Source organism: Bubalus kerabau, chromosome 1, assembly GCF_029407905.1.
Source record: "Bubalus kerabau isolate K-KA32 ecotype Philippines breed swamp buffalo chromosome 1, PCC_UOA_SB_1v2, whole genome shotgun sequence".
Lineage (NCBI taxonomy): Eukaryota > Metazoa > Chordata > Mammalia > Artiodactyla > Bovidae > Bubalus > Bubalus kerabau.
In genome coordinates this window covers 170,450,348-170,464,709 of record NC_073624.1, presented here as the reverse complement: position 1 = coordinate 170,464,709, position 14,362 = coordinate 170,450,348, and the positions used below count along the sequence as shown (strand labels likewise).

The window sequence follows — 14,362 nt, the reverse complement described above, 5'->3', positions numbered from 1 at the left end:
CAACTCATGGTAAATCCCCAAGATACAAAATCCCTAACATAAGCAATTGCTATATATACAAAATTCTACTAGAAATACCTCTTCATATTATTAATACTATGGTAAGAAATAAAATCTTCTAGGGGATCAGTTTCTAGCATCTCAAGCTCCCAGCTGAAATTTACTATCCATTTTCCTAGAAAAAATACACAGGAAAAATTGAATACTTTGTGTACTAGTTTCAAGCTCGCACTAGCATCAGTTGCTGTTACTGTTACCTTCTGGCTCTTCACTGGCGGTTCAAAGCTGCTAAAGACCATCTGAGAACCTGAGCACCATTTAAAACACTGTTTCTATTTATTCTATTCGGTTTACCACACTGTTTACACTTATTCACTTCTGTGAATAATCTGTTTGCCAAGAAACTCAAACTTAATTCAATTTTAACTTTTTAAAACGGAAAGCTGTCAAGTTACTTTGAAATTGTTTTTTCTTTAACTCAGTTCACATTATGTGTACAGGTATACACAGATGTAAAATCACATGCCCATATGCAAATATAATATTCATATGAATTACAAAATGTTAAAATTAAATCTGTGAAACAAATCATTAATATATATGTGTGATTTGTACACTTATACGTGTGTGTGTGTATACATAAAATTGTTTTAGTTGCTGAGTTGTGTCCAACTCTTTGTGACCCCATGGACTGTAGCCCACCAGGCTCCTCTGTCCATGGGATTTCCCAGGCAAGAAAACCGGAGTGGGTTGCCATTTCCTTCTCTAGGGGATCTTCTTGACCCAGGGAGTGAACCCAAGTCTTCTGTATTGCAGGCAGATTCTTTACCAGTGAGCCACCTGGGAAGCACATATATATCTCAGTCTTAAGAATTTAAAAACAGACACATCTTTTTTTGGACAAAGAAGTTTGTGTCCAATGAGACAAATGAACCGATTCTGAATTACCTGAGCAGACACACGTTCCCCACTCCTAGCTTCAACTCCAGGAGGAGCGATCTTCAATTATTCCTGGCGTTACTTCTTATAGTCATGTCTCAACTCCAAAAATATACTTTTATCACTCTTTCCTCATTTATCAACTTTAGAAGTTATCTATTTACTCCCCATTATGAAAACTGAGGATTTAGTCACTTATCTGAAACCCCCAAGGATGCCTCATAGCTTTTTGCTCTCATGTTATTTTTAATTTTTTCCTTGGTCACCATTGTAACTTTAAATAACATGCCTAAGCTTGTTTCATCAACTTTTAAAGGAATTTCTTGCTGCCCAGTATGTAAAATGAGAATATTACACTTCATCTTCTTTTACTTCCAGCTCTCTTTCCCTCCAAATTTGTCTTAAATGGTCAAGTTTGATAACACATCTTTCAGTCTCTATAATTAGGTCTTCTGTGTTTCTTCTGTAGGATGTGTCTAAAAGTTGAAAAATCAAGATATGAAGTGTATGTATGTACGCACATGTAAACATTACTACTTGCAGAGTAAGGATTACATTTCATTTCCAGAGATCACATGATTTTCTGTCACTCATAAAAGAACAAGACTGTTTCCAATATTAAGGTTAAATGGATTCTCTTCCTACATTCTACCAGTTCTCAAACCTCATGTTACTTTAAATTTATTTCCTTCTTAAATCATGACTTTTTCTAGCTTTTCTACTACAAGTTTCTAATCAACTTTTTTTTTTTCTTATTAAGAGAAGACAAATATATCTTGCCAGAGCCTGTAACTAGTACTTCCTACCTTCTCAAATTATCTATTGTTTGGAACCTATTTCATTTGGAGGGGAAGACATTTTTCTTGAAGTTTCAACGCCTGATGTGCAGCTATCAGCCTGGGATTTCTTTTCACTGGCCTCCACTGTTACTTGTTATACATTCTCGTAGTCTCTTTCTGGTTGGAATATATCCTAAGGGAATTTCTTCAGGAAAAAAGTGCATGGAAGATAAATTATCTTACTCTTCCTTTATCCTTGATTGATAGTTTATCTTCTAAGTTTTAAATCAATTTTCTCTCAGGATTGCCAAAGTTGAGTGCTGTTGGTTATGCACAGAAGGCTTGTGCCTGTCTGGTATTCATTCTTTTGCTTCCTTTTTTGTTCCTTATCTCAATGATTTATCACAGAGAATCATGCTTTGTCAACACCCCCAAAATCCCCTAGTCACGTCTCCTACTAATCACTATTCCCACTGCCCTCCAAAGACGGTAACTACTTCTGCCTTTTATGAGAATCACTTCCTTGCTTTTACCTGCTAAACATGCATCTTTAAGACCCTGCATCATTTATTTTTGCCTGGTTTTTGAAACTGTGTCTGACTTCCTTCACTCAACATGGTGTTTGTGAGATACATCCATTGTTGTATGAAGCTACAGCTCATTCTGTGTCATTGCTCCAACATTCCTTCATTATGATTATATGACATAATTTTTATAGATATATTGGTTGTTTTCAGTTTACAAAGCAATTACAAAAAACAAAGAATGGTCATAAACATTCTTGTACATGGTTCTGGGTACCCTATGCATGGATTTTTAACAAGTAGATAGCTAAGAGTGGGGCTGCATGTTTTATTTTAGTAGATAAAGCAACAGTTAGAACTGGACATGGAACAACAGACTGGTTCCAAATAGGAAAAGGAGTACGTCAAGGCTGTATATTGTCACCCTGCTTATTTAACTGATATGCAGAGTACATCATGAGAAACGCTGGGCTGGAAGCACAAGCTGGAATCAAGATTGCTGGGAGAAATATCAATAACCTCAGATATGCAGATGACACCACCCTTATGGCAGAAAGTGAAGAGGAACTAAAAAGCCTCTTGATGAAAGGGAAAGTGGAGAGTGAAAAAGTTGGCTTAAAGCTCAACATTCAGAAAACGAAGATCACGGCATCTGGTCCCATCACTTCATGGGAAATAGATGGGGAAACAATGGAAACAGTGTCAGACTTTATTTTTTTGGGCTCCAAAATCACTGCAGATGGTAACTGCAGCCATGAAATTAAAAGGCGCTTATTCCTTGGAAGGAAAGTTATGACCAACCCAGATAACAAATTTAAAAGCAGAGACATTACTTTGCCAACAAAGGTCCCTCTAGTCAAGGCTATGGTTTTTCCAGTGGTCATGTATGGATGTGAGAGTTGGACTATGAAGAAAGCTGAGCGCCGAAGTGAGGTGTTGGAGAAGACTCTTGAGAGTCCCTTGGACTGCAAGGAGATCCAACCAGTCCATTCTAAAGGAGATCAGTCCTGGATGTTCTTTGGAAGGAATGATGCTAAAGCTGAAACTCCAGTACTTTGGCCACCTCATGCGAACAGTTGACTCACTGGAAAAGACTCTGATGCTGGGAGGGATTGGGGGCAGGAAGAGAAGGGGACGATAGAGGATGAGATGGCTGGATGGCATCACTGACTCGATGGATGTGAATTTGAGTGAACTCCGGGAGTTGGTAATGGACAGGGAGGCCTGGCGTGCTGCAATTCATGGGGTCGCAAAGAGTCGGACACAACTGAGCAACTGAACTGAATGCCAAATTGTTTTCCGAAGTGGTTTGTTCTGCCTATTTCTAGGGATTTGGTTTTCTTGTGGTATATTCACCCTGTGTCCCATAAGGGGACTAAATATTATTTCAACAAAAGGGAGATCACAAGGGAAGGGGTTTGTGAGGGGGCACTAATCCAATTACAAGAGCCTTTAGAAGCAAAGTTTGTTCTGGCTGGTTGGGAAGAGGGGAAAGTCAGAGAGATCTGAATCCAGAGAAGGACGAGACATGACATTATGGCCGTCAAGATGGACGTGGGGGTTCCGTCTTGAGAAGGAATGGGAGCAGAGTGCTCCCTGGCTGACAGACAATAAGGGAATAGAGACCTCTGACCTACAGCTGCAAGGAACTAGGTTCTGCCAAGAACCCTGAATGCACTTGAAAACAGATTCTTCCCCAGAGCCTCCAGAGAAGAGCCTGGTCCAATAACACCTTGATTTCAGCCTTGTGAAATGCCATGCAGAGAACCCATGGAAGCCCACCCAGATTTCTAACCTACACAGAACTATGAAATTACAAATGGTTGTTGCTTTGTTTTACATCCCTAAGTTTATGGCAATTTGTCATGTGGCAATAGAAAACAAATACATCTTCTCTTCTGCATGTTTCTACCATTCTGCCTCCCCAGCCTTCATTCTGGATACTTTTCTCCTTAACTATCTTTCAGGTCACAATTCTCTCCTCAGTTATACTTATTAATAATATGCTTTTAAACCCACCCATTAACTTCATAATTCAATTACTATATCTTAAGAGTTCTATAATTTCTATTTAGTTTTTTCAAGTTTTCATGTTCCACCCCAAATTTTTCATACTGTCTTTTATCAACATAACATCACAGCTCTTTGGAAGTTTGGATCCAATAAGGCCAATAACTCCTATGGATCTATTTCTTTTCTCTGTTGTTTGTGTTGGATTTTGTGAATGTCATCTAATCTCCTTCTGTGACTAGTTATTTCTGACTATGTGCTGGACCTTGAACTTGCAAAACTGTCTGCTATTTAGAAATAATTTGATAACCAGTATGATGCTGTCTTCCTCCAGGTAGAATTTAGATTTATTTCTGCTGGACCTTGAAGCACTAGCAATTTGGGCTCACCTCACCTTGAGTTCAGCAAATGAGACGATATGAAGCTAAGCGGCTGTGCCTGCAAGAGCCTGTTACTTTCTGGTTTGTTCTTATTTCTAGCATGCAGCCCTTTATTGGACCCAATTCAAAGCAAAGGAAGTTCACTAAGCCCCTTTAGAGGGCCCTGGACTCCAATCCCTATCTCCTATAGCCCCACAAGACACTCCAAAGGACTCTCAAATCTCTCAGCTGCCCATACCAGAATTTTCAAATGCCCTCAAGGGAAAGACCACCCCAAATCCTGGGCTCCTCTGACTAGGCTTCTCCTTTCCCAGATCCTAGCCCAATAACTTTTCATTTACTTACTCACTATCTAGGGGCAAATGCTGAGCATGGGGATGGGGTGGGAAGGCTGGGAGACAACTAGCAAAACTGTTTTGGAGACACATGTTTAATTAACATCCCTATTTCCTGCCACCCATTTCATCTTTGTTTTCTGTATCTGGCATCTCTAGACCCATAACCTCTCTTGAGTTCTACTATAGATAGGTTCTCTTCTTTGTGGCAAATGTCTCATCTACTTATTCTCATTTCCTCTGCAGAAACTTGTTAAATGTGCTTTTATATCCACTGATTACTGCCCTCCTGGTCTCTTTGTTTAGGTGTTTGGTCCACCAATTTAAATAAGAAGCTCCAAAACATTTATTTTAGGGATATAACTATTAAGGTCCATAAAGACACAATGATTTGCCCAAGGTAACTAAGAACTACTGCTATGAGGATTTGAGCTGGACTTAGAACTCGATTCTCCTGAATCACAGCGTTCCTATGCCTTATATCATATATCTACTTTATCACAAAAATATTGTTGTGGGCATTACGTTCATTTATATATACTAACAGAAAATAATACAGTATAAGAACAGGCCAACATTCATGCTTATACAGAACTAGAGGAAGCAAAAAGGAATAAGCTACACCAACCATTTCAAGTCAAGCTTGTAACTGTCACTTCTAAGCACTCTCAGATCTAATAGTATACACTTTTTTAAAAAAGAAAGTTAAACACTTCATAAAAGATGCTTAACATCATTAATTAATAGAGAAATGCAAACCAAAATTACAATGAGGTACCACCTCACACCAGTCAGAATGGTCATCATTAAAAAGTCTATAAATAATAAATGCTGGAGAAGGTGTAGAGAAAAGAGAACGCTTCTATACTGTTGGTGGGAATATAAATTGGTGCAGTCACTATGGAAAACAGTATGGAGGTTCCTTAAAAAGCTAAAAGTAGAGCTACCACATGATCCAGCAATCCCACTCCTGGGCGTACATCCAGACAAAACTATAATTCAAAAAGACATATGTAACTCCTATGTTCACAGCAGCATTATTCACAACCTGAGTGTCCATCAACAGATGAATGGATAAAGAAGATGTGGTACATATATACAATGGAACACTGCTGCTGCTACTGCTAAGTCACTTCAGTCCTGTCTGACTCTGTGCGACCCCATAGATGGCAGCCCACCAGGCATCCCCGTCCCTGGGATTCTCCAGGCAAAAGAACACTGGAGTGGGTTGCCATTTCCTTCTCCAATGCATGAAAGTGAAAAGTGAAAGTGAAGTCATTCAGTCGTATCCAACTCTTCGCGACCCCATGGACTGTAGCCTACCAGGCTCCTCCGTCCATGGGATTTTCCAGGGAAGAGTACAATGGAACACTATTCCACCATAAAAAAAGAATGAAATGACGCCATTTGCAGCAACAAGGATGGAACTAGAGATTAACATACTATGTGAAGTAAGTCAAAAGGAGAAAGACAAATACCATGTGATATCATTTATATGTGGAAACTAAAATATGACACAAACGAACATTTATGAAACAGAAACAGACTCACAAACACAGAGAACAGGCTTGTGGCTGCCAAGAGGGAGAGGGGCTGGGGAGGGATGGAGCGTGGGGTTAGCAGATGCAAACTGTTACATACAGAATGGATAAACAACAAAGTCCTACTCTACACATAGGGGATTGTATTCAATATTCCATGATAAACCATAATGGAGAAGAATAGTTTAAAAAGGAATGCATTTATACGTACAACTGAACCACGTTGCTGTCCAGCAAACATTAACAACACTGTAAACCAACCATACTTCAATTAAAATTTTTTTTAAAAAGCAAAAAAAAAAAAAAAAAAAAAAAAAATGAGGTTAAACACTTCATAGAATTGTTTTGTAAAACAAATACTCCCTAGTGCTTTGATTAACAGCTTGAGATTTTAGACGGAGAGAAAAAAAATGGAATTTATATGAAAGAAATGTGCACACATTTTTCCTATAGAGCTTGTAACTATTTAATTCTACTAATAACTTAATTTTATAAATACTGCAAATGATAAACATTTTAAAACTTACTTCCTAATTATTTTACTAACAGTTTTAATGAACAACAGAAACATAGAATCAGATAAATCAGACAGTTGTTTTTATAATTCAAAATTAGGAGTCAAAATATTTTACTTGGATCCCAGCTCCTCCATTTAATCTTCTATCAGTACCTGCACTTTAATTTACCTGTCCCTATGTCTTTATAAAGCTCTAGTTTAGATGATTAACAAGTTTTTATAAACCATGCATTATTGCTACTATGATATTTTATTTCTCAAAAATGTAAGAACACAGATATATTCGTTTCATGTTGTTGCTATAACAAATTACCACAGATTGACTAGTTTAAAACACTAATTGATTATCTTACAGTCCTGGAGCATGCAGGTGCACACGTGTGCACATGTGCATTAGTCCAGCATTTGGTTTAACCAGAAAGAAGGCTCTATTCCAGGCACGAACTGAGACTATCTGGAGTTTCAGAGCTAAGTCTTAAAAGACTGGTCTGGATAGATCAGCAGGGTTGCAGAGAATTCTCCAGCCAGGAGATGCAGTGGGGACAGAAGTGATGGGCATGGGAAAGAGCCTGTTAGGTTTGCAGAGAAGGGACCACTGGAGAGAAGAGGCTACCTGCAAGTCAGGGCTTGATGCTGGGCATACTCAGGCCCTTCCAACAGTGACAAGGAAGAAAGGAGTCTGACTGGAACCATTCATAGTTTCTTGCTTCATCTAAACAGTAGAACAAGGTAAAATACCCTTTCCTTATGCCTTGTACAAAAAGAACACTTTTCTTTTGAGGAGTTTTTAAAGTATAATGCCAGTCTTCAAGATGCTGTGCAAAACGGCCAGAAAAAAAATCCTCCAAAGACAGATGGGGGAGTATCTCTCTTGCGGTCTGGAACTAGGACTGCAAGCAGCGTCAGTGCTGCCGTTCAGGGGAGCCGAGAAGCCTCAAGCCTAGAAGGAAGGTGAGGAGCAGTCACCCACCTTCCCGGCTGACAGAAGCTAGCACAGGCTCTGGTAGAAAGGAGCGGTAAAGTAATAATGGAAACCAGGTCTCCAACCATCTAGGCCCAGCTCTCGTGACAGCGCCTCATCTAAAAGCCAGAAGAAAACATCCCAAAAGCCTAAGAATAATTTTCATAATTGCACAAACATTTCTAAAAGAAAGTACCAATAATCTGAATCAAATTAACTAACCCCTTTTTCATGAATCAGCAACGTTAACCCAACTAAAAGGTTTTGATCTGGTAACGAATAACTGGCTTGGATTACAAACTTAAGTGAATAATTACATCAAAGATTATAAAATAAACTGTTAGCTATGCTGGGGCTTATTTAGAGCTACCTTAATCAGTTCAAAATAATGACTTTTTTCTTGAGGAGAAATGGGAAAAACTCATTTTTTGATCTTTCCTTAAAATAAAAATTCAGGCTATGGAAATGGAATTTGCAAGACATGAGATTCAGGATGGTGCTAAAATTTTAGCATCTACATGTATGTGAGGTGACAGGTGCTCTTACAAATGTTAATAAAATTGTCAAAAAATTATTTAAAATTTTATTATTATTTAAATTCTTTTAAAATTATTTAAAAGAAAATACTAAAAGTTAAATGTACTTTCACTTAACTCTTGGTATTTTCTTTTAAATAATTTTAAAAGAATTTAAATAAGTTACAAAAAATGATGACATATTTTACTGTATAATATAAATGAAAATATTATAATATTTAACATATTAAATATTATAATATTTTAATACTAGAGTATCCATTTGGAAAATCCCATGGATGGAGGAGCCTGGTAGGCTGCAGTCTATGGGGTCGCTAGGAGTCAGACACGACTGAGCAACTTCACTTTCACTTTTCACTTTCATGCATTGGAAAAGGAAATGGCAACCCGCTCTAGTGTTCTTGCCTGGAGAATCCCAGGGACGGGGGAGCCAGGTGGGCTGCCGTCTATGGGGTCGCACAGAGTCGGCCACGATTGAAGTGACTTAGCATAGCATAGCATCCATTAAATGACAAATATCCTTAATTTAAGGCATCCTTCAGCTTACATTTTTTTTCCAAAAAAATCACATAAACATAAAATAAGCCATTTCAAAGTGAACAATTCAGTAACATTTAGTACATTCAGTGTTGTGCAATCACCACCTTTAAATAAACCCCAAATTTTTCATCACCCCAAAAGGTAACTCCATACCCATTATGAAGTTGCTCCCCATTCCTCTCCCTCTTGTCCTAGTTAACCACCAAGCTGCATGATTGCATTCTCTATGGATGTACCTACTTTGGACTCATATAATAAAACTACCTTTCATGTCTGGCTTCTTTCACTTAACATGTTTTTGCAGATCATCTGTGTCACAGCATACATCAGTGCTTCATTTCTTTTTATAAATAATATTCCATGTATGTATAGAACACAGTTTGTGTATCCATTCATTTACTGATCTACAGTTGGCCTGTTTTGACCTTTCAGTTAACTGTGAACAGTACTGTTATGAACATTTATATACAGTCTTTTTTGAACATCTGTTTTTAATTCTTTTGGGAATATATCTAGGAATATTTACTAGGTCATATAATAATTCTATGTTTAACACCTGAGTGTTCATTGGAAGGACTGATGTTGAAGCTGAAACTCCAATACTTTGGCCACCTGATGCAAAGAGCTGACTCATTTGAAAAGACCCTGATGCTGGCAAAGATTGAAGGCAGGAGGAGAAGGGGCTGACAGAGGATGAGATGGTTGGATGGCATCACCGACTCAACAGACGTGAGTTTGGGTAAACTCTGGGAGTTGGTGATGGACAGGGAGGGCTGGCATGCTGTGGTCCATGGGGTCACAAAGAGTCAGACACGACTGAGTGACTGAACTGAATTGAACTCGTTGAGGAGCAGCCAAACTGGTTTTCACAAACTGCCATACCATTTTACATTTTCACCAGCAATGTACAAGGGTTCTAATTGCTTTACATCCTTGTCAAAAATTGTTTATTTTCCATTTTGTTGATTATGGCCACCTAGTGGGTATGAAGTTGTACCTCATTGTGGTTTTGATTTGCATCTCCCAAATGACTAACAATGAACCTCTTTTCATGTTTATTGGCCATAAATCTTTACGGAAATGTCTATTCAAGTCCTTTGTCCGTTCTTTTTTTAAAATTGTCTTGTCTGTTACTGAGTCGTAGAAGATCTTTATAAGTATTAGACTATGGTCAAATATTTTCCCATTTGTGGGTTGTTTTTTCACTCTCTTATTGGTGTTCTTTGATGCACAAAACATTTTTTTTTATAAAGTCCAATTTTTTTCTTTTTTTGCTCATGCTTTTGGTGTCGTTTCTAAGAATTCAAGGTCATGAAGCTTTCCCCTCTTGTTTTCTTCTAAGAGTTTCATGGTTTTAACTCTTATATATAGGTCATTGATGCATTTTGAGCTAACTTTCCACATGATGTGAAATAGTCCAACTTCATTCTTTTGCATGTGGGTATCCAGTTGTCCCAGCACCATTTGTTGAAGAGAGTGTTCTTTCCCCTTTAAATAATCTTGGCACCCTTTTTGAAAATCAGATGGCTACAGATGATTTTCTGGACTCTTAGTTTTTAAAATGTTTTCAAAATTCAGAACTTTCCATATTATAATTCTACCAATGCTTTTATGAGAGGAGGTTTAGCTTATAATGGTGTATTTAGGAGCTTTCATTTCAAAACTAGAATTTTCAAATGAAAAATATATACCCATAATGAGTAATTTCATTATTAAACATTTCTTTAAAAAAACAAAGATGAGTAGTATATGCAAACTGGAAATCAAAACTAATCCCTGAGAAACAGTATTTTATAAAGTAGCATGTAAGTTCGCCATCATTTACCATGCTGTAATGAAGTCATTAATTTTAACTGCCTAACCCTTATAAAGACCTCCATTTTATAATTATGAACTTCTAATCAACCTCTAAATGTGGTTATTATATTAAATGTCCTTTTTATCTGTCTTGCTTAATTTCCTACATCAAATTACCACTCAGTTCCAAATAAGAGATATATTATAAATCAAAAGAATTTTTTACATCTAGAATTTCTTATTGACATCAAAGTATCCTAATATGAGCCATGCATTCACTTTAAAAATTCTCTTGGTGCATTGGGTTTTTAAGTACCAATACAGCATGTTATCAATTGAAAGTTAACATCACCACTATTTTAGATGCAAGCCAGCATTCCTTCCCAACAGCCCCGTCTCCCTCATTAGTTTTTCTAGAAATCTGTGGACTACCATCTCCTCAGCTCCCAGGACCTCTACCTACCTAGGGTGAAGAAAACAACTACCTTCCCTGATTATATGTCTCTACAACAGAGGATCAGTTACAACCACAGATGCAGATTCTCTAAACTCAGTACCTCTAATAAAAATATAAACTCCCCAACCAGAACATTCAAGAGTTCTCTTTTATCTTGCATTCCCTTTACCTACCAGCTGTAATCATTAGGTATTTAGCTTTACCACAGTTCCTCTTAGATGTAAAGGCGATCTTGTTTTTACTGACCAAAAGAAGACGAAAAGATTTTGCCCAGAGAACTAAGGGATAAAAAGTTCGGGAGGTGCTGGTAACTGTAGTCTAGAAAATGTGAAAACTTTACCTTTAGCTGGCCAGTGATGTCGCGGCAGCTGACTGTCTTACCAAGCAAGAGACTAAGGTTCAGGGTCAGACCAACGGTTCTGACGGCTGGGCTGGACTCATAGTTGAAGTGAGACACCAAGGAAGAGACGGCCAGCCCAGCCCCTCATACGGCATCCCTTCCTGGTTAATCCATGGGGTGATAATGACACTGACTGGCCTCATCCTGCCAATGAAGGGCAAGGCACTGCAATCATGGCGCCTAGAAATGAACAGGAGTGATTGGGAATAAAAGGGGGAGGGGGGAAGGGTGGCCAGGATGAAGAAATGAATAAAACTCCAAATTTCGGTTACAACTCACTGTCATACCTATTATTCTAATATCATTATGACAGGGGGAATGGAGAAGGGGAAAAAAAGAAAAAAGAAACAAAAGAGAAAAATTTCTACCTATTTAAATTTATGCAGCATTTTTAAGAATTTGAGTTTGTATCCTATAATCCGACTACATGTAACTAAAGCAAGAAGTTGATTCAATTTAGCTTATAAACCTATAGCAAAGAGTATTTTTTATCATCAGTGTTTTCTAAATTCTGACAACTTAGAACTATTAAGTTTTTATGACAACAAAAACTCAATCTACACTACTGAAACAGACCATACTTACCAAACAATTCCTTGGGCTCCAGAGCCAATTGGCTTCAACTGCTGGTATCGCTTTAGGACTGTGAAAGTTGAGTCTGCCACTTGTACACTGTAAAACTGACTATCACATTTACTGTCACTCATGATGTAGTGTCATATAATATTCCAAAGAACTGGTACAGTCGTCAGATTCCTTGAAAAAAAAAAAAAACCAGAATGAACATGCACTCTTACTGAAATTATACATGCATAGCTCACTTAATAGTGTTTTAAATTTTTGGTATATAAGACATTATGGTTATAAGCTGATAAACTCAGACCAAGTTCTGAACTTAAGCCACAAACAAAAAATGCAAAGACATCTATCTTAATGTACAAGACTATTATGAAGGGAAGAAACTTTGAGATCCTGCATGATCAGATCTTAAGGGACTGGATTAGGAAACCACCATCTTTGGAGAAAAGAATTTGCAGATTTTTACTAGTCATGACAAGACCACGTCACTATGTAATTCTCATCAGTTTCCTGTGGGGCCAGATTATGCTGAACTGTCTCAACCAGACATGCAGGTGTTCCGGAGATGTTGCAAAATGAATATGTCTATGTCCACGCAGAAAAACAAATGAACCAGGCTTCTGCTCTGTTCACAAATTCAGGCTAAAGGGATGAACCAGAAAGCAAATCTGATGTCAAAGTGATTATAAAACTGCTAAGTTAAAGGACAACAGGGTGTTGGAGGGCTGGTGGCATCTGTGAGCGCCATGCATACTGGTGAGTGCGTTCCTAACTTTTGAGCTGGTTCTGGAGCTAGCTTATATTCCCGGCAGCCCACGTCACTAGTGGGCTTCAATACAGACAGAGAATTCTGTCATAACCTACAGTCCATACATGGACACTATGATGTTAATCACGAGGTATGAGTATAAACTGGCAGCTCCAGAGCAGCCTTTTTGTGGTTTAGAGAGTAAGCTAAGATTTCTACGCTGCAGGAGCCTATGTGATTTTATACAGAAAACAAAACAAACAGAAATGAATTGGCAGGAAGTTACCTTTACTTAGTTTCCTGGCTCTTGTCTGATAATGTTTATTCAAAAGTTAGCAAGTTATTTATACTGGTCATTATTTAAAAATTTAAAAGCCAACAATAAAATCATTTAGGTTAAGTATTCCACACTATTTAAAAACACAGAATTTAAATTTTATTCTACAGCTGCCCCAGCTTCTTGTCTGTTTGTTCTACCATCTAACATTTAATGTCTACTCATGGAATTTTTGGTACTGGTGATAAATATTTCAACACAATGATGTCTAGGACTTCCATTAAAAATGGAAATAAATTTATCAATAACAAGTCTGAACAAAGAATTAAATCAAATTTATAATTTTTTTTTTTTTTAACCATTCTCAGGCAGTGGCTGAGGCACAGCTATTAGCACCAGCGGCCACTTTGACCAAGAGCCATTGCACACTGGTTGAGGACTGCCTCTGGGAGGCCAGCACTGCACCAGATAAACTAACACACTGCTCACAATGACCCACAGGGATCGCTAGCCCCGTGTTGCACTGGAGTGACCCAAAGCTTAGTGAGCTGGCTAAGCCATGCAGCTGTGACAAGCTGGTCCTAAGCTCTAAGAGGGTAGAGGCAGGTCCATCTTGATCACTGTGGCACCTTGTATTTCCAGGACAGGAGGACAGGGAGGGCCTGGACCCTGGGACAGAGTTAGCATTCAATATACTTTTGCTGATCTGACCCTATAACACTGTAGCTCATGATTCCCTCATGATGCTACTCCATTTTACTGACATCTGAAGGAGTATCCTTTTCTTAATGTAGCTTTAGTTTTTAAGAGGTTGAGACAATTCATTTCAACATTTTGGGGTGCCTTTGAACAAGAAAGTGATAAATAATACAGCAGACATGGCAAAATCAACCAGGAATTGGTCTTGAAGCATCATCTAATTCACTCTTTGGGGAAGAAATGTGAGGAATGAGTCTGTTATCTTTATTGTAATCCAAGTTACAAAGAGGTAAGGGCCAAAAGCAAAATGTAAATAAATCTGAAAGGCAAAAGAGGTTCAACC

General features: G+C 38.0%; 1 protein-coding gene across 9 annotated transcripts in view; it reads right to left on the bottom strand.

The window, feature by feature from the left end:
* The window catches only part of MAPK9 (mitogen-activated protein kinase 9), a 69,750-nt gene that overhangs the window by 42,254 nt on the left and 13,134 nt on the right, over nt 1-14,362 (bottom strand). For 8 of the 9 annotated variants that reach the window (XM_055539092.1, XM_055539085.1, XM_055539088.1 and 5 more), the window contains exon 2: nt 12,302-12,472. In XM_055539092.1, coding sequence (XP_055395067.1) covers nt 12,302-12,423 — 122 coding nt within the window. In that variant the 5' untranslated portion in view covers nt 12,424-12,472. Of the gene's footprint in view, nt 1-11,656; nt 11,869-12,301; nt 12,473-14,362 lie in introns of those variants that run through there. The other variant, XM_055539091.1, reaches the window with a different exon arrangement.